The sequence below is a fragment of the Ramularia collo-cygni genome, assembly GCF_900074925.1.
Source record: "Ramularia collo-cygni strain URUG2 genome assembly, contig: RCC_scaffold01, whole genome shotgun sequence".
Lineage (NCBI taxonomy): Eukaryota > Fungi > Ascomycota > Dothideomycetes > Mycosphaerellales > Mycosphaerellaceae > Ramularia > Ramularia collo-cygni.
The window spans coordinates 3419362-3441726 of record NW_019716255.1 but is presented as its reverse complement, the minus strand read 5'-3'; the positions used below and the strand labels follow the sequence as shown (position 1 = coordinate 3441726).

The 22365-nt window shown below is 51.2% G+C and overlaps 13 protein-coding genes; 5 read left to right on the top strand and 8 right to left on the bottom strand.

The window, feature by feature from the left end:
- Positions 1 to 67: 67 nt before the first annotated feature.
- Positions 68 to 1252, bottom strand: RCC_01134 (uncharacterized protein; the record flags this gene model as incomplete). The annotated part of the gene is made up of 1 exon (XM_023766399.1): positions 68 to 1252. The coding sequence occupies one exon, from the start codon at positions 1250 to 1252 to the stop codon at positions 68 to 70; it is 1185 nt and encodes a 394-aa protein (XP_023622167.1).
- Positions 1253 to 1993: 741 nt separating this feature from the next.
- RCC_01133 (uncharacterized protein) lies at positions 1994 to 2586 on the bottom strand (the record flags this gene model as incomplete). XM_023766398.1 has 3 exons in its annotated part: positions 1994 to 2224; positions 2286 to 2399; positions 2476 to 2586. The coding sequence occupies 3 exons, from the start codon at positions 2584 to 2586 to the stop codon at positions 1994 to 1996; spliced, it is 456 nt and encodes a 151-aa protein (XP_023622166.1).
- A 916-nt stretch (positions 2587 to 3502) lies between these two features.
- RCC_01132 (uncharacterized protein) lies at positions 3503 to 5187 on the bottom strand (the record flags this gene model as incomplete). XM_023766397.1 has 3 exons in its annotated part: positions 3503 to 3747; positions 3799 to 4766; positions 4823 to 5187. 3 exons carry the CDS (start codon positions 5185 to 5187, stop codon positions 3503 to 3505), a joined length of 1578 nt encoding a protein of 525 aa, XP_023622165.1.
- Positions 5188 to 5819: 632 nt separating this feature from the next.
- Positions 5820 to 6785, top strand: RCC_01131 (probable uracil-DNA glycosylase; the record flags this gene model as incomplete). Its single annotated transcript, XM_023766396.1, has 1 exon — positions 5820 to 6785. One exon carries the CDS (start codon positions 5820 to 5822, stop codon positions 6783 to 6785), a length of 966 nt encoding a protein of 321 aa, XP_023622164.1.
- Positions 6786 to 7174: 389 nt separating this feature from the next.
- RCC_01130 (uncharacterized protein) lies at positions 7175 to 8041 on the bottom strand (the record flags this gene model as incomplete). XM_023766395.1 has 4 exons in its annotated part: positions 7175 to 7491; positions 7552 to 7651; positions 7711 to 7780; positions 7971 to 8041. 4 exons carry the CDS (start codon positions 8039 to 8041, stop codon positions 7175 to 7177), a joined length of 558 nt encoding a protein of 185 aa, XP_023622163.1.
- Positions 8042 to 9305: 1264 nt separating this feature from the next.
- RCC_12314 (uncharacterized protein) lies at positions 9306 to 10106 on the bottom strand (the record flags this gene model as incomplete). The annotated part of the gene is made up of 1 exon (XM_023766394.1): positions 9306 to 10106. One exon carries the CDS (start codon positions 10104 to 10106, stop codon positions 9306 to 9308), a length of 801 nt encoding a protein of 266 aa, XP_023622162.1.
- A 237-nt stretch (positions 10107 to 10343) lies between these two features.
- RCC_01129 (related to protein kinase C inhibitor-I) lies at positions 10344 to 10994 on the top strand (the record flags this gene model as incomplete). XM_023766393.1 has 4 exons in its annotated part: positions 10344 to 10380; positions 10452 to 10521; positions 10619 to 10631; positions 10710 to 10994. The coding sequence occupies 4 exons, from the start codon at positions 10344 to 10346 to the stop codon at positions 10992 to 10994; spliced, it is 405 nt and encodes a 134-aa protein (XP_023622161.1).
- Positions 10995 to 11274: 280 nt separating this feature from the next.
- On the top strand, positions 11275 to 12087 carry RCC_01128 (uncharacterized protein; the record flags this gene model as incomplete). XM_023766392.1 has 3 exons in its annotated part: positions 11275 to 11347; positions 11407 to 11878; positions 11940 to 12087. The coding sequence occupies 3 exons, from the start codon at positions 11275 to 11277 to the stop codon at positions 12085 to 12087; spliced, it is 693 nt and encodes a 230-aa protein (XP_023622160.1).
- Positions 12088 to 13457: 1370 nt separating this feature from the next.
- On the top strand, positions 13458 to 14916 carry RCC_01127 (related to CYB2-lactate dehydrogenase cytochrome b2; the record flags this gene model as incomplete). XM_023766391.1 has 6 exons in its annotated part: positions 13458 to 13689; positions 13755 to 13823; positions 13875 to 13960; positions 14020 to 14083; positions 14133 to 14549; positions 14606 to 14916. 6 exons carry the CDS (start codon positions 13458 to 13460, stop codon positions 14914 to 14916), a joined length of 1179 nt encoding a protein of 392 aa, XP_023622159.1.
- A 470-nt stretch (positions 14917 to 15386) lies between these two features.
- RCC_01126 (probable coenzyme F420-dependent N5,N10-methylene tetrahydromethanopterin reductase and related flavin-dependent oxidoreductases) lies at positions 15387 to 16651 on the top strand (the record flags this gene model as incomplete). XM_023766390.1 has 2 exons in its annotated part: positions 15387 to 15701; positions 15761 to 16651. The coding sequence occupies 2 exons, from the start codon at positions 15387 to 15389 to the stop codon at positions 16649 to 16651; spliced, it is 1206 nt and encodes a 401-aa protein (XP_023622158.1).
- Positions 16652 to 16821: 170 nt separating this feature from the next.
- On the bottom strand, positions 16822 to 17573 carry RCC_12313 (uncharacterized protein; the record flags this gene model as incomplete). XM_023766389.1 has 5 exons in its annotated part: positions 16822 to 16889; positions 16952 to 17136; positions 17202 to 17259; positions 17316 to 17426; positions 17480 to 17573. 5 exons carry the CDS (start codon positions 17571 to 17573, stop codon positions 16822 to 16824), a joined length of 516 nt encoding a protein of 171 aa, XP_023622157.1.
- A 615-nt stretch (positions 17574 to 18188) lies between these two features.
- On the bottom strand, positions 18189 to 19762 carry RCC_12078 (uncharacterized protein; the record flags this gene model as incomplete). XM_023766388.1 has 6 exons in its annotated part: positions 18189 to 18631; positions 18683 to 18734; positions 18790 to 19008; positions 19063 to 19203; positions 19258 to 19597; positions 19671 to 19762. 6 exons carry the CDS (start codon positions 19760 to 19762, stop codon positions 18189 to 18191), a joined length of 1287 nt encoding a protein of 428 aa, XP_023622156.1.
- A 390-nt stretch (positions 19763 to 20152) lies between these two features.
- Positions 20153 to 22031, bottom strand: RCC_12077 (related to putative tartrate transporter; the record flags this gene model as incomplete). XM_023766387.1 has 9 exons in its annotated part: positions 20153 to 20469; positions 20529 to 20751; positions 20809 to 21032; positions 21094 to 21242; positions 21297 to 21334; positions 21403 to 21472; positions 21528 to 21740; positions 21795 to 21922; positions 21969 to 22031. The coding sequence occupies 9 exons, from the start codon at positions 22029 to 22031 to the stop codon at positions 20153 to 20155; spliced, it is 1425 nt and encodes a 474-aa protein (XP_023622155.1).
- Positions 22032 to 22365: the final 334 nt, after the last annotated feature.

The following is a 22365-nucleotide window of genomic DNA, read 5'->3' as shown; positions in this document are numbered from 1 at the left end:
TTGAAAATCGCACGGCGACATACCCAATCAAAGATGTCTCTAATATGTGCATTGATCATACTACCGTCTACAGCTCATCGTGGTCCTCCTCTCCCAGACCAACCTTCTCCTTCACATCTTCGGCAGTCTCTTTCACATCCTCAGCCACCCCTTTGGCTTTCTCCTTCACGTCACCAGCGACTCCTTCGGCCTTCTTTTTGGCGTCCTTTGCTTTGTCCGCAAGCATCTTCTTCACCGACTCTGGCATCTCCCCTTTTGCCTTCGCATCAGAAGGAGGCCCGCCTACAGGTCCACCAGCGGCCGCCCCGCCAGCACCAAACATGTTGCCCCCAATGTTGCCCGTCATAGCGTCAAGCTTGCCGCCGTTCATTGGCCGCTTCTTCATCGCCGCGGCGCATGGCTTTGGTGGAGCCGGACGACTATCATCCCTAATCACCTCACCGACCTGCTTGTACTTGGGGTTGTCCGAGAAGAATTTGACCCAGTGATCCAAAGTTTCCTTCGTCTTGGCCAGGGCTACCTCCTTGTCCTGCTTTCTCCTCTTCGCCTTCTCTTTATCGGTGACGGTTCCAAACCGCTCCATAGCCTTCTTGGCCATCTCGGTGACCATTCCCTCAGGCATACCACCAATATCTTCGAGGCCATCCTCGTATATCCCACGGCCGACATTCTCCAGCTGCTCGTCCAACCACTTCGGCTTGAACATGACCTCTACATCATCCATACGCCATGTGAACTGCTCCGGCTCATCCCAACATTCCGTCACCCACGCTCGGGTAGCATCCTGCCCGACAAAGTGGTTGTAGTGACCTCCCGGGCCGTAGAATGCAGGCGAGGCAGACACATCAAAGATGATCCCGTTGATGCCGAGATAGATGGGCTTCTCCGGATCAGTTCCGTCGTATGCCTTGAGCTCTTCCTCGGTCAATTTCAACACCACATCTGCCGTCGACTGCGCGGATGCTCCAAAGTACGGCTTCGAAGTTCCGATTTGTCTGTTCAAGGCTCGATCGATGATTGGATAATTCGTGTTGACCCAGTTCGCAAACGGACCATGTTCCCGATTGTCGATTTTGTAGTATACCAGTCCCCCGAGGGCTGCAAAGAATGCCGCGATCATGCCAATCATGACAAAGACATTTGGTTGCAGATCGGGTTCTTCATAAGGCTTGGATTTGGACTTTTCGTGTTCGTCTCGGAGTGGTGCTTGGGCCTGCTTGGGCGCTGGCTTGCGCTCGCGGAGTTCTGCCATGATTCGCAATCAGCACGATAGATCTAGGCGATGGTGGGGAGGGGAAGAAAAGGTGATGGAAGCGGAGAAGGAATTGTGTATATGAATCAAATGCGTCTGGCCAAACAGCTTCGACGGATTACTTGCAAGCTGTCGTCAATCTTTTGGCGTTTGTCGATCTGGAGGGGAGTTGACTGCCGAGGTCTTATCGCCGTGGAACTGGCTAGATCGGTGGTAGGAGTGATGATTGGGGCACTGTGTTTCTGCCGTGCTACAGCGTTGCAGAACAGCCATGGTCGACTCTGAGGAGGACCATCCATAGTAGTCATACCGATCAGCATCAATGTTTCAAGGCATCAGAGAGTGCTTGCATAGTGACCTCTGCTGGCATCACAGGATCCTTGCAAGGCCGGCTTTTGGACCGAAAGTTACGCCCTCTCGTTACCAGATATGCAGCAAGCGATCAAGTCCTGGCATTGCGAGGGCTGCAACCTCCAGACGTCAACAACATTTGCGATTGTAAGCTCATTGCACTGGTGGTAGAGATCATAGTAGATTCATCAAACAGCATGTTAAACCCACAAACATGGGTTTGCAGCGATGCTCGTGACACCCATTCATGCCCACTCAATGCTCAATGAGATGTCACTGATCGTTGTTGTATGATATTTCATGTTCCATCGTTTAATTGTTCGGCTGACGAGCATTCAGATCTTCACACGGTGTGAGTCTGGTCTCTTTCCGACCGCTTGAAGGGCATTCCTACTCTGCCGACTCAATCTGCTTCTTCACCTTGACGGCTTCCGTCTGAAGCTTCTTCGCCTGACCCTGGATCTCTGGCGCGTAGGGGTTGCTCGGTGGGTACGGCTTGTCCAGAACGTCGTTGTTGGTCAGGATGACCTTGTTGATGATCTTGCCCAACTCCTTCTTCTCCTTCCAGATGTCGAGCTTCTCGGTGATGGCCGCAATGAGCTTGTTACCTGCGATGACGATCTGCGGATGGTAAAAATGTGTTAGACTTGTCACTGCAAGGTGAGAATATCAATCGACTTACATCACCAGCAGCATTCTTCAGCTCCAGTTGAGCACCATCGTCATCGACGTCTGGGATATCGTTTGGAAGTTCCTTGGCCTCTTTGACGATGTCATCGTGCGCTTGCTTGATCTCCTGAGGACGTACGATACGTCAGCATTCTTCTCGTGCAGCTCGAAGCTAGCCTAGATAGTAGGAAAGAATCACACACCTTGAATGGCTCCTCCAAATCATCGCCCTCATTTGCGTTCTGGATGAGTTGCGTGATGGTGTATGTCTTCTCACCAAACGTCTTGAATGTCTGTTCCCACTGCTCTGCCATTTTTGCGATTGGACTTGTGATGATGAGTAAAAGGGTGGATATTGGATCTTAGAAGGGATATGAAGAAGATAACAAATGAGCTTTTAAAGTTGAGTGATCGAAGAAGCTGGATATAGCTCTTGTCATCGAAACGGTACGCAAGTCCAGACCGCAAATCCGGCCACCGTCGTCATGAGAGGGGTTGCGGGGCTTGAGACACGGGAATTTGGGCCAGACATTTGGTCCATAGTTGCCGCTAATGCAGGAGTGAGGTTGGAAGAGTGCCGATCCTCAATGCTGAGGTAAGGGATTTTGGTTATAAATCCGTATGACGGCTCACTCTCATCGCGTGCTCGTAAGTAGAAGACATACCTCAAGTTAACCACGATTTCAGATAGTATACCCCCATACGTTACATGATGGCCGTAACACTGCGAATGTGGACACCATAGAAGGCACGCACCCTGAGGTCAGGCTTCTCGATGAAGTCGTCGTGGATGAGACCAAACGCAAGACATGATGGACGATATCTGGAAATTGTTCGCGCCTCATCATCGCTGAACATCAGCTTTGACAATTTTCCGACACTAGCATGTCCCAAGGTGCGCTTGGTTCTCAGGCGGTTGCGGCATCTTCTTCTTCCAGCGTACTTTACGCGCCGTCCCTTGCAGGATCAAACCGTGGTGTATGACTCCAATGTCCCGACAACAATCATTTTCGGTTGATGTAACCTTCGCAGAAGGATGGAGACGCTCAAGATGCGTAGGATTCATTGCGGTGTGGCCAAGTCATCTTTCTTGACTCAGCCCGGCGCGATATCAGCCGGGTGACAACTTTAGCAAGGAAACCATCTACGCGGAGCAGCAAAGCCCAATCATCGCCAGCGTCTGGCCTTCGAAAGTGCCCCTGACTATACCTCTTCCTTCACTCCGTCCCGCTACAGGCGCATTCTATTCTTTGGACTCCGCCGGATGGGCATCTGAGGCTGCTTCCAAACGGGCTGATCGGGATCCAGACCAACAAGACAGTTCACAGTCTCACCACCCTCTCCATCATCGTTAATCARGGTATCAATGGGAGACCGCCATCTTCCCGTAAGCTTCACATACGAATCCAGGGCATCCACCAAGGTCCTTCCAGTCGCCAATGCCTGCGAGGCTCGGGAGTGAGAAAACGACGTGACTGTGCGATGACATTAGCTTGAAAAGACAAAACAAAACGCAACACACTTACGCAGTTTGTTAGCATCCTCACGATGACCACCATCCAACAGTGCCATGGCAGCCTTCTCGTATAGATCGACTTCAYTGCGCGAAAAGATTTCAAGGCCCTTCAGCACATTCTGCACGATTGGCAGATACATCTCGGGCTGTGAGCATGTATAATACAGTACTTGCTTGAAGACCCGTCCGGCMAAGTACGTAGCTTCCTGGAATTGGTAGTCGGGATTCAAGAATGAACTCGACGCTCCTGTCGTCAGGTATCGATGTTCACCAAACTCTGCTGGGATTGATTCCACGCCCATCCAGTAAGGGGTAAAAGGCGCCGTGACGGATCCCGTTGGAGCTATCCAGATTCGTAGAAGATCTGGGTCAGTCCCTTCGCGGAGACTCAGCACTTGTCCGTAACCTGCTTCATCATCTGAGATGCGATAATCTCGGACTCTTTCAATGAGCTTTTCCTCTGTTAGGGGAGCCATTTCCATGGTTGCATTCTCCAGTGCAGCCTGAGACATGTATTTGAAGCCGCCATCCCTAGCAGTGTAGTTACCTTGGAGGCCGTACACGTTGAAGATGTTAAAAGGCTTGGAGCCGTTCGGATCCCACCAACCCTGCTCCACGGCGAAAGAGACCAGATTTGGCGAGCCCATGAAGTCGGTGCTGTTCATCTCAAAGTCGGTGGGGAAGTCTTGGATATAGCCAGGATACAACACCCGCACCTCGTCCGATGCAAGTCGTTCTGCCGCCCAGAGACCCTGGCCTCCCGCGAACTCGATGACAACCCATCCCTCATTGTGGTCTGCAATAAGATGAGAGTTACCACCATAGTCAGCGTATCCATACTTGGCAATCATATCGCCGATTATCTCAACACCTTCACGAGCTGTGTTGGCTCGCTCCAGGACTACTCGAGCCAGGTCGCTATACTGCAGACCCCGCTGGAAAGGAGTCATATCATACAGCTCCGATCTCGAATCCGACCTAGAACATGTCGATGATTAGCAGGGATTGGACAAGTTCGAAGCGGCATCTCATACCATACGTCGCGAACCGCAATGCCTCTTTCAGACAAGCCTCCGTTCGTAAGAGGCGCTGGAAATCCTTCGTAATCAGAGTATTCCATGGATAGATATCGATAAGTATGATTGACTTGAGGGATCTGTATGAGTTCTCCGGGAAGGACAGCACTCTTTGTAACGCCGACAGTGATGGTCTCGTTGGGAGCATGATCCTTTGCAGGGAAAAGCTGTAGCCAGTGGCTACTGACCTCCTCGCCCGTTCCACCGATCATGACACTGCCGTCTGCCGTGAGATCTTTGCCCACATAAAATGCATAGCTAGCGAGAGCAGGGGATATCAGCAACGTTCCAGCAGCGATTAGTGTGCTCCCAGCGGGGAACATGGTGTCTGCTCGGTCGTTCCCAGCTATCTACAGTTGGAAGATGTGAACGAAGCAAAAGAGGAGCAAATCGTAARTTGGAAGTTCTGCCAACACGACACTAATGCCACATGCAGCCCTCGCTTGGCCGATGATACGGTGTACCTTGCCGGGCCGTTCTCGGGACAGGATTGCCAGTCGACCAGGTAGGTAGTGAAGAGATGGAGCTGATTGCCATGTCGACATATACATTTGAATGCACGAATACGGCTTGAACAGCGTCTTGAACCATTTTCGTGGGAGTGGCGGCCGCGATACCACATGAGATGTCGTCTACCAGCTTCTTCTGGACTTCGGCCCTTCACCACGCATGACGGTGTCTCTGAAAGTCTCGGATCTGGCGTGACGTTGGTTTGCTAACGAGTTCCAAACACTTTTACCCTCCCAAGCAACTAAGTTAGCAGAGTGAGAGTCGTGTGGAGGAGTTGGCGTGCAAGCCGAGTTTGATGTAGAGTTTATAGTATACAAGAGCATACGTCATCCCGACGCGTCGGTCCCCTTCATCGCGTCTCTCCCATCGCGTCCCCGACTTCAGATGAAGCATCACATCAGTGTACAATCATCCTCCCATCATTGATTGCATCCCATTGATACCAATGTCTCTCAAACGCAAAGCCGCTGACCTGGCCACGGATTCGGTGAAGAAGCCCAAAGCCAACGCGTCCATCACATCCTTCTTCTCTGCTCCCAAGTCCAGCCCGACGACTCCCGGTGCAAATGTCAGCAAACCCGCAGCAAGCTCTCCAACACAACAGCCCTCGCCCATAACCACCACCACCAAATTCGACAAGGAAGCATGGCTTGCGAAGCTGTCCGATGAAACAAAAGGTCTGCTCAAGTTGGAGATTGCAACCCTCCACGAGAGCTGGCTGGCCGTACTCCACTCGCAAATCACCAGTCCCGACTTCCTCAAACTCAAGCGCTTCCTCGCCAGCGAAGCTCAAGCGGGGAAACAAATTTTCCCGCCCTCCGAAGACGTCTACTCCTGGTCCCGTCACACGCCACTCGACACCGTCAAAGCCGTGATCCTCGGTCAGGATCCCTATCACAATGTCAACCAAGCACACGGCCTCTGCTTTTCCGTGCGCCCTCCCACCAAAGCGCCACCATCATTGAAGAACATGTACATAGCACTCAAGCGCGACTATCCAGAATTTACGCCTCCGCCGAATGGCGGTGGACTCTTGACTCCATGGGCTGACAACGGTGTGCTTCTGCTCAACACCYGCCTTACTGTCCGTGCCCATGATGCCAACTCTCATGCCAAACAAGGCTGGGAGGCATTCACGCAGAAAGTCATCGATACGGTGGCGGCGAAGAGAACCAAAGGAGTGGTTTTCCTTGCTTGGGGAGCGCCCGCGCAAAAGCGGTGCGCCGGGATTGATACCAAGAAGCATCTTGTGCTCAAAGCTGTACACCCCAGCCCGTTGAGTGCGCACCGAGGCTTTCTGGATTGTGGGCATTTCAAAAAGGCAAACGAGTGGTTGGTTGAGCGATACGGCGAGGACGGCGCCATCAAATGGGACAGTTTGGATGTCAAGCCGGAAGAAGCTGGAGTGTAGTTAAAGTAACATTGTGTTATGTAGGTATTTGGGGTTGGTTAGAGAGGCTCGGTCAGGATGTCTTAAGTAACATTGTGTTATGTAGGTATTTGGGGTTGGTTAGAGAGGCTCGGTCAGGATGTCTTACACATAGGTGCATAACACATGACATAGCTCAGCGCTGCCATCAAAGCGCATCTCACTGGATCATCACGACAGTAATGCACGCTCTTGCCTTGAAGAATTTCAATTCCGCTCCGTGATGTCTGTGCGACAAGTGGGCCCAAGGTACAGAAAGAAGTAAAGACGCCACCAACTCCAGGCTTCACCAGTGCTGTTTCCCCAATTCCTTATCAAGGCGGCCCCTCTCGATTTAACAAGTGGTCTTGTCTGACAGAGGCGACCTAACTTCAAATGAAAATGATTTCTTCATCCGCATCCGCATCCGCATCTGCATCTGCATCTGCACCCGCATCTGCACCTRCATCGACGTCCGGCTCAACCTTGATCCGGCCATTCTTCTTCTCAGCGGCCTTTTTCTTGCTCGAAGCAGGCTTGCTTCTCTTGGCAGGTGCGTCCACGTCCTCTTCAGCATCGTCCTCAGTAAGAGACTTGGGAGGTCTACCGCGCTTGGCGCCCGACTTTGGTGTCGAAGTGACCGCAGTGGCAGTCTTCTTAGACGGAGACGTCTTGCCATTTCTGTCAGCGACCTCAGCTCCCAGGGCACCTAGATTCGCCTGTTAGATAAAATTGTGGCAATCAATCCATGAGGGTGGTTGCGACCCACCGTATTCCTCCTTCAGCTTCTTCTTGGTGACGCGCATCAGCTCGCGTGCGGACGCGGCGCTGGCGAGGCCAGCAACCTCGCGGAACTTGTCATAGTCGATCTGGGATATGTCGTGAGCATGTGTTTGCCCGAGAAATCAAGGCAGGCTATGTCGTGTACCTTTGGCTCGGTGTCGAAGCATTGCCAGGCGAGAGCGAGATACTCCATTTGCTTGGTGGAGAGCGGCATGCTAGCGTCCGACTGAGAAGATTGTGGATGTCAGTATTTTGGTCGTGTTTGGTTTGAATGTGATGGGCTTCTGGAGTGAAGTTGTCGCGGTGTTGCGGCTGGCTTCGAGCTGGAGCGCGGCCGCAGGATAGCGACTAGCGACACGCTACACTCGAGGGCCATCTTTTGGATAGACGAGTGGTGGAACTTACCGTGAGGCCTCTTCGAGAATAGCCTCGTGAGTTGGACTGATGTTGATAAGAAGTGACTGTGAGAGGTGCATGTCGTGAAGTGGAAAAGTTATGGAAGAGCAGCAAACACCGAAGCTTTTAAAGACAGCTTTTCCACACAGTTAACGACCAAATGAAGCGCAAATCCAACACAAGCGGGGAACATAAAACATCCAAGGAGAACCAATTACATGGCACACCATGATCTTTTCAATCGGGAGAGGCTGCGAGATTGGATATGAGATTTACTTACATCGTGAGTTCTGCCATCTTCACGGCTCTCGACAAAATCAACGTGATGGTACAAGGCAGATTTCTAGAGCTCTTCACGGCCTCGGCGTGTGTAGTCGCTTGCTCCGTGACGGCGACTACCATGCATACCCCAGCAGCCACTGGCCAGCGGCCAGGATTCCCAGCTATGAGAGCCGCCTTCATCCGAGCCCTTTGGGACGTTGACATCACGATTGAGCGGCACAGAGGCGACAGAAATGCTTGCATAGACAATAAGCACCCCGAACACAGCTCAAGGAGTTCAAGACGCACTCACGATTATCCCTGCTTTCCCCTTTCACGAATTTTGAATGGCCCCACCATCAATAAGTCAATTCCGATGGATATGTGACACTGTCGAGAAGACTCAGACCAGAGTGAGGCCAGTCGGCCGTGCGTCCGCTGAAAACCCTGGACTCAACGGCCCCTCTATTCGATCTGCCCTTGTAATGACCAGCACAAGTGTGGGATTAAAAATGAAACGAGCATAACGCATAAAGTTTGCGGGTCACATCTCTGTGAGATCTTCTCCATGTGTTTGTCAATTCAAGTCGAAGTATGTGTAGCGATCTCGTTGCGTAGATCAGCATTGAGCGACTCCGCTCCTGAGGACGTACGATCGAGGAAGCAACGATGTGATATGGTGCTGCGACGGAACCAGCGGATAACCCCATGCAGTCCTTCCGACATATCGACCATTATCGAAGCCAGAGCGAGAAGTTGGGGAAGACGTACACCATTCGCTGGAGGTGGAACCTCTATGGGGAGTAGGAGTGTGGGGAGTAGGAGCATGCCACCTGTAGCGCCGGATACCATCCAGTGGCAATGCTCGATCAACAGTGTAGTGGCTCGAGCCATACACAATGGACGGCGCTGCACCTGCAGTCTGGTGATCGCTGTCAGAACATCGGAGTCGATGTTTACCGGTGGTGGCCATGGCAAAGCGTGAGATTGTATTGAGTAGTCGTCCGAGGGTGGTAGGCTGGCCAATGCTCCATTTGCATATTGTCGGCAAAGAAAGTGACAGGCTACTGCTGGCTGCTTGCTTCAGCTTGCACTCTTATTCACTTGACAACTCGAGTCACGATACTGAGTCTTCGCATCCCAGGCCCTCAGCGTGGGAAGCGAACTCCGCAACCACATTTGCAATTCATGCAGCAAGAGCTTGGAGTTTGCCTCACCCAAAAACTCCCTCAAGAGTTCCTCGGCTCTCCCATCGGCAGATTTGACATGGTACTTCTTGAGGACTGCAATGATATACTCGATGAGAAAATCCCGATTGCCAAGAAAAGTGAATACTTGCAATTCTCTTCTGAGAAATGTTCGTGTCCTTGATTGAAGCTCAGGCGAGCGAGTGTAATCGTCCGGTGAGAAATCCTTGTATCCTGAGAGACAATTGGACCCCACGTGAAGCGAGTACAGCCGATGACGATACACATGCCTGCGCCGTTCGATGGATTGATCCTCGATCACTACTGATGGACGATGTGCTCGGCGTACATTTCTTGCATACTGTGCCTGTGAGGGTGCAGATGGGACAGTAGCCTTTGGGACATGGTAGGTCTTGTAGTCATTTGCAGACCTCCAGTCGTATTGGACCTCCTTTACTTCCGCCTTGCAGAGAGGACAGGTAGACCTTTCCTGGAGCCATGAGACCAAGCAAAGAAAGTCAAAGGTCAGGTGGTTACAGGGAGTTGCCACTGCGCGCTCGGATATCGATTCCAGACAGATGGTGCACGTCTCTGCCCCTCTGTTGCTGCGGTCTGAGACAATTCTGGTCGCGGCGCCTTTGATCTTGAACTCTTCATCTTGGGCAATTCGTTTGCCTGTTGAGGCATGCCCATCCATTCACATCTGCTGTTCCGAGTTGGATGAAGTCGACGCATGGTCGACTAGGACGCGGTCGAGTGTTCGGCGGATTCTCATGATGGATCGGCCTTCGGTCCGGTTTGACTCCGGTCCTCCGCTCTCCCGCCGTCATCGCTGCTGCCCCTCTTGTTGACATGGGAGTTTGGGAGGCACAACTCACTCGCACTTTACCAGCTCAACACTTGATTCAGTAACAGTACCTAGGTAACGATAATCATGGCCGCAAATTGCATCTTCTGCAAGATCATCAAGGGTAGGAGCTGGTCCGAGAAATTGGCATTCCGCAGGGAGAAAAGTCAAGATTAATCCATTGAATGTTTCCAGGTGACATTCCCAGTCTGAAGCTCTTTGAGAGTGAGAAGACGCTCGCCTTTCTCGACATCAATCCTCTTGCGTAAGTACTAACTAAGTTGTAATCAACAAGGAAGGCTGATCCAAAGCCCGCCTACATATACCTAAACTTGAGCTGACACATTCATCTCCCTTCACAGTTACGGCCACGCGGTACGACGGGTCCCATGATGCACCTTGATGGCATGTCGGTCGAATCTGTTCACCCCACTCACATATACCTTTTCGCAGCTCGTCATCCCCAAGCACCACGGCGCTAAGCTGACCGACATTCCCGACGACGCCCTGTCGGAGCTCCTCCCCGTGGCCAAGAAGATTGCCGCTGCCCAAGGTCATGCCAACTACAACATCCTCCAGAACAACGGCCRCTTGGCCCATCAGGAGGTAGATCACGTCCATTTCCACGTCATTCCCAAGCCCGACGAGGAGCAGGGCTTGGGCATCAAGTGGCCTCAGCAGAAGACGGACATGGACAAGCTCAAGGCATTGCTGGAGGAGATCAAGGCGAAGATGTGAAGGTTGAATGGGTAGACGTGTAGATGAAAACGCCAAAGCACATGCTCGAGTAACGATGGATGGAGAGAATGTCACGGACTTCAAAAACAAGCGAACGTTGGCCATCTTGCAGTGTGGCTGCTACACGCATTGATTCTACGGAAGCCTATTGCACCACCGTGCACGAAATACGTCACATTCCTGTCCCAAATGTGACCTCGCCGCTTTTTCACATGATTCACCAGCATTCATCTCAAACTTCACATATATTTAAGACATAACTTCCAATCGTACATTAATAATGGCGCCCAACTCACGTATCATCCTCACCCGACACGCACAAGCAGAACATAATGTCGGCTATGACTGGTCAAGTAAGCTCCAAGTTCAACCATCTCCACCCTTTCAACCTCCCGTTGATCAAGATTCTCAGTACACGATGCCCCTTTGACCCCTCTTGGGCGTAAACAGGCCGCTTCCCTTGTTCATCAGATCCCCACGTCCCTTCAAAATGAGGTTGAGCTCGTCGTGACCTCGCCATTGAAGCGAACTCTGCAGACCACCAAACTTGGCTGGGCGCCAACCATCGAACGTCTGGGGATCAAGAACGTACTGTGCATTCCCGAAGCCCAGGAATGTAATAACTATCCCTGCGATACGGGTTCATCCCGCGAGGTGTTGGAGCAGGATCCAGAGTTCGCAGACTTTGATCTGTCTCGCCTCACTCCCGACTGGACGAGCAAGCAAGGCTTCTACGCCGATTCCCGAGATGATGCTCTCCCAAAGCGAGCGCATTGGGTCCGGAGGTTCCTTTTGGAGCGTCCAGAAAAAGTGATCGTTCTTGTCGCTCACGGCGACATTCTACGACAGATCACTGCCACTGCGCGTGGGGAAGGGAATCACGGGTAAGTATCTATTCGATCATGTCGTGGCACCGCCCTCGTTCGAACGCTAACTTCTGCAAAGCTGGCTCAACGCCGAGGCCAGAGAGTATGTCTTTGATCCCGACACACTCGACGGTGACTGCTTCTTACGCCAGGAGCAAGACATTGCTGTGGCCGGTGGGTATGCGCCAACTTCGACAGAGGCAGACATTGTGACGGGGAATTTGTGAGCTTACCTWGAAACCATCGATTGCACTTTATAGACTGATAGAGTTCTACACGTGCTAAAATGCTACAATCTACTTGACCAATCCTGTTCATAACGATCTTGGATAGATGACTACTCTTTGCAATACAACAAACCCGATAATCTTGTCACTTAGAAGAACCTCCGTGTTTCATGGCTACGGTACTATCCACGCCATGTCTCTCAGAGTACTCAATGGATGAGTCATCAAGACAGACAGATCCAGTTTGTGTCATGTAGGATATCTTCCCGCCAATTTTCCGGCTTTCCATCGCACAACCAAGTTATTCTTTGTTCCTTTGACATGGTGTATGCCATCCACACCACAGCACACCACCACACATCGTCGGCCTGCGCACTGTTCGAATGGCCGTACAATCGGAGTCAGCCTTTCTCCAATGAAAGTCTTATCTATTGTCCCCACTTGGCGAAATACTCTTTAAATTTCTGCGCATGCCACTTCTGGATCGTTTCACCTCATCTCATCTCGCTATCAATCCGAGACCGCCGACAGTGACATACTAAGCAGTCCACGGAAGAGGGGTTTCGACTCTCCCAGGTAGTTTCAGTGTTCTGGTGCAATCACCACAATCGTCTCATCGCCGGGAGGAGAACACCCCTCTCGGCTTGGACTCGCGACACGCTGCTGACCTCGTCACACGTAACTTAACACATTGGCATCTACATCAATTCGTCATTTTTCATGGGATTTGGCAGCGTGCGCCTCGTCCTGGAGAGGCGTAGTTCCGATCTTTAGTGAAACTTGAAGGCATCCTGGCCCGCGCGGCAATTTTCACTGCCGTTCATCKAATCACAAGTCGTGGCTCGTGAACATACTGAACCAGGAACAATTACCGGCTTACAGCCGTCAAGACGAAGACGAGCATTTCGACAACCCTGCGAGACACAGGCATTTTATTTCAACTTTCTGCAGTAGTATTGACATGTCAAGCAGTGTAGTTGAGCTTCCACGTCGACGATGATACCGAGTGTAAGTGGTGCAAGAGAAAACCAAAAGAGAGCCACCCAAAGACACCTACCCCCCTGCATGCCAAGATGACAGACCAAAGACTATCGGGCGAGACCATCAAAGAGACACGGAGCGCCGTCGATCATTCATGGCCAAAAGTCCAAACTTCCATACGATCCTGCTCGCTACGCAGGATCCGTAGGAGGTAGGGCTAGGGCTCACCGAACAGCGTGACCAGCGGAGGCCCACCCGCCCATTGACTGCTAACTCTTGTCGTACGCCCAAAGTAGCAGTGGCGCCCATATAACATGCCGTAGCCCTTCACCCAACTCTCGAGTTCCCTTGCTAGATTTCCCTCGACCATCCCATCCATATCGCCGACCATGTACTTCTCGTCCGTCGCCACGGTTCTGCTTCCGGCATTGATTGCCAGCGTTGACGCAACTCGTCCTTTCTTGAACGAACCGGACACTGCCGCGTTCGAGCAGTACGGAACTATCAACCAGGGAGATGTCGACTCACTGCCGGATGTCAACGACATCATTGGTCTGCAGGACTTTGAATATGTTGCTCGTGGATACATGAACATCTCATCATACACCTACTACCGCGCCGGTGAGTCCAAGCATACCGCTCTGGCCGATTATCGTACAATCACTAACGTTGAATGTCGCTGCCAGGCGCCGCTGGTGAATGGTCGTACAGGAATAACTTGGAGGCCTACTCACGCATGCACTTCCGACCGAGGAGTAGGTATCCTATCCATCAGTGAGATGCTCCGTTCTAATACAGTGATCCAGCGATGATCGATATCAACAACATCGAATCGACCTTCAACACCACCATCCTGGGCCACAACTTCTCAGCCCCATTCTTCATCGCGCCGGTATGTATCTTTCGCCGCCTATTAATCGTTGGTCTGAACTTGGCTCACAATGATGGCAGGCCGCCATTGCAGGATATGGCAACGAGACCGGCGAGGTCGGCCTAACCAGAGGCGCTGCACAGGGTGAGTCTCCAACACATAGGCTGAGAGTACTAAAAGCTCACAACTCCAGGCGGTATCCTCTACTGCAATGCTCAATTCAGTACTCGCTCCCAGGCGGACGTCCAGGCTGCCCGCGCAGAAGGTCAAGTCCTCTTCCACCAGCTCTACACCAACATCGACATTGAAGGTGCCACTCAACAGATTCGCGAGGCAGAGGAGAACAACTTCCAGGCCATCCTTCTCACCATCGACTCGCCTGCGGACGCCAACCGTCAGCGTGCACTCAGATTCGGTGTTGGCTCTGCTGATTCCAGCTACACCGCCTTCACCTGGGACTACTACCAACAATTGAGGAACCTCACCGATCTACCAGTCATCCTCAAGGGTATCCAGACATGGGAAGACGCAGTCATCGCTGCCAATCTGGGTGCGCCCGCAATCTACTTGTCAAACCACGGAGCTCGTCAACTGGATGGCTCTCCCTCTCGTAAGTACTTGTATCGATCAACGCTCGTCATTGCCTAACGATGCATTCCCATTTAGCTTTTGAGGTCGCTCTGGAGATCCACGAAAACGCTCCATGGGTCTTCGAGAAAGTTGAGGTACTCGCAGACGGAGGCGTCCGCTATGGATCCGATGTTCTGAAGCTTCTCGCTCTTGGCGTGAAGGCTGTGGGTATGGGCCGCCCATTCATGTTCGCAAATGTGTACGGCGAGGCCGGTGTCGCCCGTGCTATCGAGATCATGAAGAAAGAGATTGCAATGGACGCGGGTAACGTGGGAGTTGCGAACCTCCAGCAGATCAACTCGAGCGTTCTCAACTTCAAGAACTACAACCGTGCCTGGGGTCTTTAGATGCGCTTTACGAGGGCGATGAACGATATCTGGGATATTGTCTGGCAATATGAAGGGATCACCAGAGCTAGGCTCTGGATGCATGTGGCTTTTGTGCATTTTCATTCAGATGTGTACAGTCCAGCACAGTTGATGTCTCAAGATACCCCCCAAAAGATCACGCCAACTATGGCTTGAGACTATTAAACGATTCCAATGCACAGTGTCTTATCAACATAGCGGCCAACGCGTTTGTTGCAGTCTGTCGGATACGTTAGGTTTGTTTCCTTGCCGCACAACTGACTCTCCACAACATCAGCCAATAACGGAGCGACGTCAGGATCACGCAAGTATTCGCCATACCAGACAAGGTCCACCCAAGAGCTGACTAGCTACCACAGCTATAATCTGTCCTCGTTCGGCATTTCTCTACAAACATTTCAACAATTCTGACCAAACTTCACACTACATGCCCCAGGACACTCACCAAAATGCCAGTAGAGTTTATTAGCTTAACTTTCAACAATGCCTCGACTGAGTTGACCCCGCTGGCCAACCCGGCGATTGATCCAGCATACTTGGAGAAATATGCCAGGAACTTGGATGACTACGAATTCAACTACACCCTACAGCCATACCATTCATCCATGTTCGATCCTTTCACCCTCGGCGCCACGATTGCCGCTCACACAAAGAAGTTGAAAATCATCATCGCGCTACGACCCAACACGATGTATCCTACCGTTGCAGCAAAGGCTCTGGCTACACTCGATCAGCTCAGTAATGGGAGAGCCGTGGTACATTTTGTGAGTTGAGCGAGCTCAACATCCTCTCGAGAACAGCCACGACTAATATCCCTCAAAAGATTGCAGGAGGTAGCGACGCCGACCAAGCAGCCGAGGGCGACTTTGTGCCAAAAGCTGAACGATATACTMGCCTTGAGGAATACATTCAGATTCTTCGCCGTGCTTGGGCGTCGGGGGAACCTTTCGATCACAACGGCAAGTACTATCATTTCAAAGCCTTCAGCAACGCCGTTCGTCCCGTGAACAAGACCATTCCTATATCCGTAGGCGGCTCATCAGACGACGCCTATCGTGTCGGAGGCTCTCTGGCGGATATCTTCGGCCTGTGGGGCGAGCCACTCAAGGAAACCAAAGATCAAATCGACAGAATCTACGCAGAAGCCGAAAAGGCAGGACGGAAAGATCGTCCGAGGATCTGGGTCACTTTCCGCCCTATTGGAGCTGAGACGGAAGAGTTAGCATGGGCAAAAGCACACCATACATTGGATCTGTTGACTGCCAATACAGCTGCCGGGAAAGGGAAAGTTAAGCCCGGCGCTCCAGCCCCTCAGAATGTTGGAAGTCAAAGACTACTTGATATTGCGAAAAGAGGAGAGGTACAAGATAGAGCTCTTTGGTATCCTACCGTAACGGCTACGAATGCTCGTGGAGCTTCCACGGCTTTGGTTGGAAGTTGGCAGACTATCTCGGACTCTATTGTGGACTATGTCGAGCTCGGATGCGAGCTCATCTCAATTCGGGGTTACGATAATTTGAACGATGCCATTGATTATGGACGATATGTGCTGCCCAATGTTCGAGCACAGCTTGCGAAAAAGTCGGGAACTGCAATCAACGGCAACGGCAACGGCAACGGCAACGGCAACGGCAACGGAAATCCTGAGGGCGCTGTAAATGGGGATGTCAAAATCGTTGATCGCAGTGTGAGAAGTTTTGCACGGTTAAGATGATCGGATTAGATTCCTCCACCAAGATACATGGCATACATAGCATTTACGATATATGCAACTACTGGCTTCCTGCTGGCTTCTTACAAAGGAGTTTGAAAGACACTGAATAAACTCGATAGAGCGAAAGGATATTTTCATTTGACTACCTAAATGTCACCGGCACCATAAACTCAGTTACCATCGGGGTAGACATTCTTCGAAACCTGGCAGCGCTTCGAAGAGCTCCATAGTGCGTTTGCTACAACAACAAATGTCAGTCATGCATGGTCCGAATCTCAAGTCAAGATATCATTGGCGTACTGTTGGTCTCGTGGTTKGAAGCGCCATTGCGGATCAGCTTGTGTCCGCCTCCGGATGGGGAGTTGACCTCGCAGTTCAACTCGTCCTGACCACCATCTCCGTTTCCGATCCAGATGTCGATCTGGTTGTCATCGCAGCCTGTACAGATGTCGCTCATCACTAGGTACTTCTTCAGGTAGGGGAACCTGGGTCGATTGTATGAGTAATCTATCCGGAGCAAGCAAGTGTCATTGAATGTTTGTTTACTCACCAAGCAACTTCGCAGGGCTTGTGGAGGTTGCCGTTCTTCTTGGTTGCGTAGGTCAATGCTGGCATCAATAGTTAGTTAGCTTTGACATGTAATTGAGTTTGTTGGAGATCTCACGGTTGTTGAATGAGCCATCACCGCCCGCCTTGTAGTTTCGGCCAGCGCACGAGTATGCGACATCGTTGTTACCACAGCCTTGAGTGTATCCGTCCTCGCAGTTGTCAGGCCCTAAGTATGTCAGAGACAGAAAATCGGAGCCGCAGAAAGTTAACAAGTCTTACATCCGAACCAAGTCTGTTTGCTGACGGTAACTGCGTCGAAAGCGTGGACCGAAGTCAGGAGAGAAACAATAGCTGCGGCGAGAACAGTCTTCATTCTGGGCAATAAGTGATGATGTGATGGCTGTGAAGTGTGATAGACACAATATATTCAGAGCATTCTCCCGGCTCTATATAGCTAGATGATTAGGCCCAACTTCGAAAGGATGTTCGTATTTCGAGCAATTGTCGACAATTAGGCCTACCTCCTGCCTTCCAAATACGGAGATTTTCGATGCACATCTCCGGAATTTTAAAAGCTTGCACGCCCTGGACTTTCAGGCCGTCCACCATAAGCTTTAAGGCGTCCAAAGTCGTTTTGCATTGTCACACACGCGGACGAGCTTGACTTTTGAAATTCCAGCCAATGCGTAGGCGTCTCTCTGTCGATCTTTGCGATTGAAGGTAAGCCTTGCRACTTTTCTACCTTTTGTCACGCATGGGGAAGCACCCTGCGTCCATCAACATTGATCTGCCTTTCATAGGGTCCAAAGAGTAACGCACATGCYGCCCCTAGCATCTCACCGAGGCACTTGATAGGCTGTCCTGAGACAAAGCCCAAGTAATAACTTGGTTCGTGGACTTCTTATTGCACTCTGCCGATCGATCCTAGCTTGGACAACAGATGGTCTGCCGCAAGGGTGTCGGTGTGCGTTCCCATAAAGACGTCCAATCATTCCGCATCCAAGGGACACACGGGAGGATTGTCGTTGACTTGAATGCCACCTCGTTTCTTCTCTTTGCTGTCGTGGTACGGTAGCTTAAAGCCACCCTCGTCTATACACACACTCGAAGTCAGCTTTGCGAAGATGCACAATGGTCGATACAACCAACCTTCCGGGACACTCAGCCATAGTCTCATCAGATGTCTGCGGATGCGCGGTCTTCCCTCTTCATCAACCGATCCTGGAGGGTAGTCCTTGTAGGCCGTACGCGCGTGGAACACGTGGGTATTACTCAGCAGCTGAATATCTCCCGGGTCGAGGATCATGTGCAGGGCTAGTCTGGAGCAAGTATCCTCAAGTACTTGAAGAGCATGCTGCTGACGGTCTGATAACGGCGGAATGCGAGCGTTTGGTCCGGAATTGAACCGGGCAAGTGAAGTCACATTGTTTGCTGTATTTTCGCATTAGAATCTTCCAAGAATAAGCTCAATGCGCGTCTTACGGTCAAACTTAGCCCATACACGCGGTGACTTGGGGTCGTTTTCGAGATACATCTGTTATCCGCGTCAGCCATTGTTTCGCAACACGGGCAAAAGACATTTGGCTCACAATACTAGACTTGTACCAAGGATCCTCGCCATCTGAAACTTCGCCCTTTCGATCGAAATACCAGTTGGGGGTACACAGTGTTTCCACCACGTCTGGATGTTCTTTTCGCAGCGTGTTGAAGACATGATGCGTGGAGACTATGTCGCTCTCCCCGCCCTCTAGAGCTTTTGCAATGCATAGCAATCCTACCAGATCCGCTCCGTCCGTGTGAAAGTATTGCTTCGCAAGTTTCAGTGCTAATGTTCAGATCATGATATCGCAGCATTCACTCACCTTTGCGTTAGTCCGATATATTCGAACTCTATCTTTCTGGGTTGGATCTTCGCCAAGGTCTTTTACATGACCGAGGACATGGCCATGCCCGTTTTGACTGACAAAGTAACCAAAGTATGCGCCTAAGCCCATGTATGCAGTCTACAGTTCATTATTAGCAACGAAAACACTCGGGGTTGGATTTGACAGGCTTACGGCAGACTTTTGCAAACCCCATTGTTCCACGGGCACGCCCTTGAAGAGAATGAAGCCTTTACCATTGATAATCTCCCTTCTTATTGTGCCAAAGAATGTTTCAAGGGTGGGTAGCGGGAAGTGCGTTTTCGATATACCGGTCAAGGGTACGCCTGATGCGATGAAGGCATCGGCTGCTGTGCTCAACTCGGCGATTTGCTCCTCTGAGAATACATGCGTCCATCTCTCCGGGTTATTAACATAATCCTCGGCTTTCCACACCGTTGGCCCTTCAATTTGCTTGGGAAAGTCGGAGTAAGGTCGTAACAAAGAGGCAATGGGATTGTGCTGCCCAGAAGTCCTTCAAACCATGTCGTTAAGCATCGTCGCCTAAGCCATTCATTCGTATGTGTAGTGATCGAACGGGAACTTACTTGTGGCCATCTGGGAATAGAGCTTTGTTCACATGCTTGCCAGAAAGCAAATGAKGCGCCGCTGTGGCAGATTCTGTGAGAGCAGGAGCCATTGTGTATCTGCTGCAGGTTTCAGTGGAGGCAAGAATATGAATTTGCAGAGTTGAATGATATGTGTCGATGGCGCAATCGCTTTCCCTGGCCATGCGATTACGTGATTCTGCATAAACATTGCTTCGGCCAGGTGAATGTTTAAGCGTGCGGGGATACTTCGCCTAAATGCGGTTGTAACGGACGAGCAGCTCTCGGGCTTACTTTGACCCGAATCTAGAGTCCAATCGAGGGTGACAGGGGTGAGTTGAAGTTGGTTGACGTCGATAGAGGCACTGTACCTATATCGTTTCTTTCGACGTGCAAATAATAGAAGGTCTCACAGCCTGGCTCCCGGTCCATTTATCTACAGCAGCCAAATCCTTTCTTTGCCTTGCACGTCTTTCACCGCCCTAGCATTCATTCATACGACCATAATTGAGTCGCATTCCAAGGGCGATCAATGCAGTTGCAAAGCTGCAAGCTGCACAAACATAGTTGCCAGTCGGATATCCCTGTGGTGCCTCTGAGGGAATCCATATCCACTGCGCGATGATCTGAGATACTCCCRCTGCACTATTGTTTAGAGCTGTTGCAATTCCCATGCATGCAATGGCCGGAACGTTGCACGTAACCCACGCGCTCAGGGGTCCCGAGCTGGGAAAGGCACCACATGCGCAAAGCATTAGGCAGCCATATCGAGCTGCATAGGCATCCACCGGAAGAAGACCTAAGATTGACGTTAGACGAAACTCACCCAGAGTATCGCTATATTGGCTTCACACTCACCAGCCGTGAGCCAACCGATGCCGCCAAGTGTCGAGGAGCCGAATATATGCCAGCCACGAGCATTGAAGTGATCTGCAGACCAACCCACCAGCAGACACACGACATATCCAACAACCCACGGGGGGACAGTCATTAGCTGCGCCTCGATCGACGTATATCCAAGGCCGGAGACAATCGTCGGGCTGAAAAATGTGAGAGAGCCGAGAGGGACGCAGTCAGTCAGCTGTGCGAGCGATCAGTTTGTCTCTCTGCGTGAGAAGTGCTCAGCGGAGTAACTCACATAGGCTAGGTAATGCGCCATCATTCTTGGGCTGAACACGGTGGCGAGTACTTCTTTCCTAGATGATCTTTCCTGAGTGTACCCACCGCCTTTGACAGCTATCCGGTCTTGCACGAATTTCTTGTCGTCCTCGCTCAGGAACTTTGCGCGGGCCGGGTAGTCTGGCAGGCTCCACAGCACAAGGAAAACGCAGGCCACAGTGATAACACCTTCTATGATGAACACTGTGAGATTAAATAGGTGTTAGCGAGCCTGTGTAATGGAAGAKCCTCTTGAAATACTTACGCCACCGGAACCCTTCAAGATTGCCACGGCCGTTCAGATGACCGACACCGTACGCGATGCAGCCGCCAAATGCTCCAGCTGCAGTGGCGGATGCAAGCACGAATGCTATCCGAACAGATCTTTCTTCCACGGGGTACCAAAAGGTTATCCTTGGCCAGATTAGTGTAGCTCAACTGCTGGACTAAATTGCTGGCAACACCCACAGATAGACAATTCCCGGAAAGAAGCCTGCTTCAAAGACCTATCGTAGGCGTTAGCGTCTGCAAAGTGATTTCATAAGACCTGTTCATCCTCTGTCAGAGTACTCACTCCAATGAAGAATCTCAGTACGGTGACTTGTGCAAAGTTCTGCACTCCAGCGAATCCAATGGTGAATAATCTGAAAGAATTGTGAGCACAGCATGATCAAGGCAGCAGACTCCAACACGACTCACCCCCAAGCTCCAAGGAGAGTCGCTAACCATACGCTCGGCCTGACGTATCTTTTCATGATCCAATTGCTGGGCACTTCAAACAGTGCATAAGCTAGGGAGAACAACGAGACTGCCACGCGGTAGTCGGTGTTTGACATATTGGTCTGGTTGAGTAGATCGTCCTGGCTCTCGTTATTGAGGACTTTGGCATTCCCAATGTTCCCTCTATCGAGACTGAAATACGTCAGTCAAGAACGTCCATTGCTCTAGCAAGAATCACCAACGCACTAGTTCAATAGGTAGACGAAAGCGCATAGTGGCAGTATACGTTTGTCCATCTCACGTCTGAGTTTTCGAGCTCGTTTCTTATCATCGACGAAACCGCCAGCTCCACGGGAAGCATCTTCGCTTTTGTTCTGAATGACATCAGCCTTGGAGTCACTCGGGGTTGTGGAACCTTACCGATTCAATGTCGCTGGCTTGCTCCGCGTGCGTGGCTTCAGACGTTTTGGCCTTGTCGTTCATATTAAAGACAGTGAGAGAAACGAGCAGGATCGTTATGCTTAGCAAGAAAAGGGCACTCGTACCATTGCCACTCTTATAGAGACTGCTGCAAGCTGCATGTCCGAGGACTCAGCACTCAGATGGTGCGGGGATTGGGGGGAGGTGACTCCTGTTGCACCGCATATTCGCTYCAAGTAGACTGCTAATCAAAGAGGCTGAAAGTTTTACCTCATTGAGGTAGTTTGCCTGGTATCAACTCTGCGTTTCGAGACGCAAAGCACAGCGTGGCTCTGCGTATAGAGCTCATTTATAACTTTCTTGGTAACTCGCAAAATGCGTTGGAGAGATTCACATC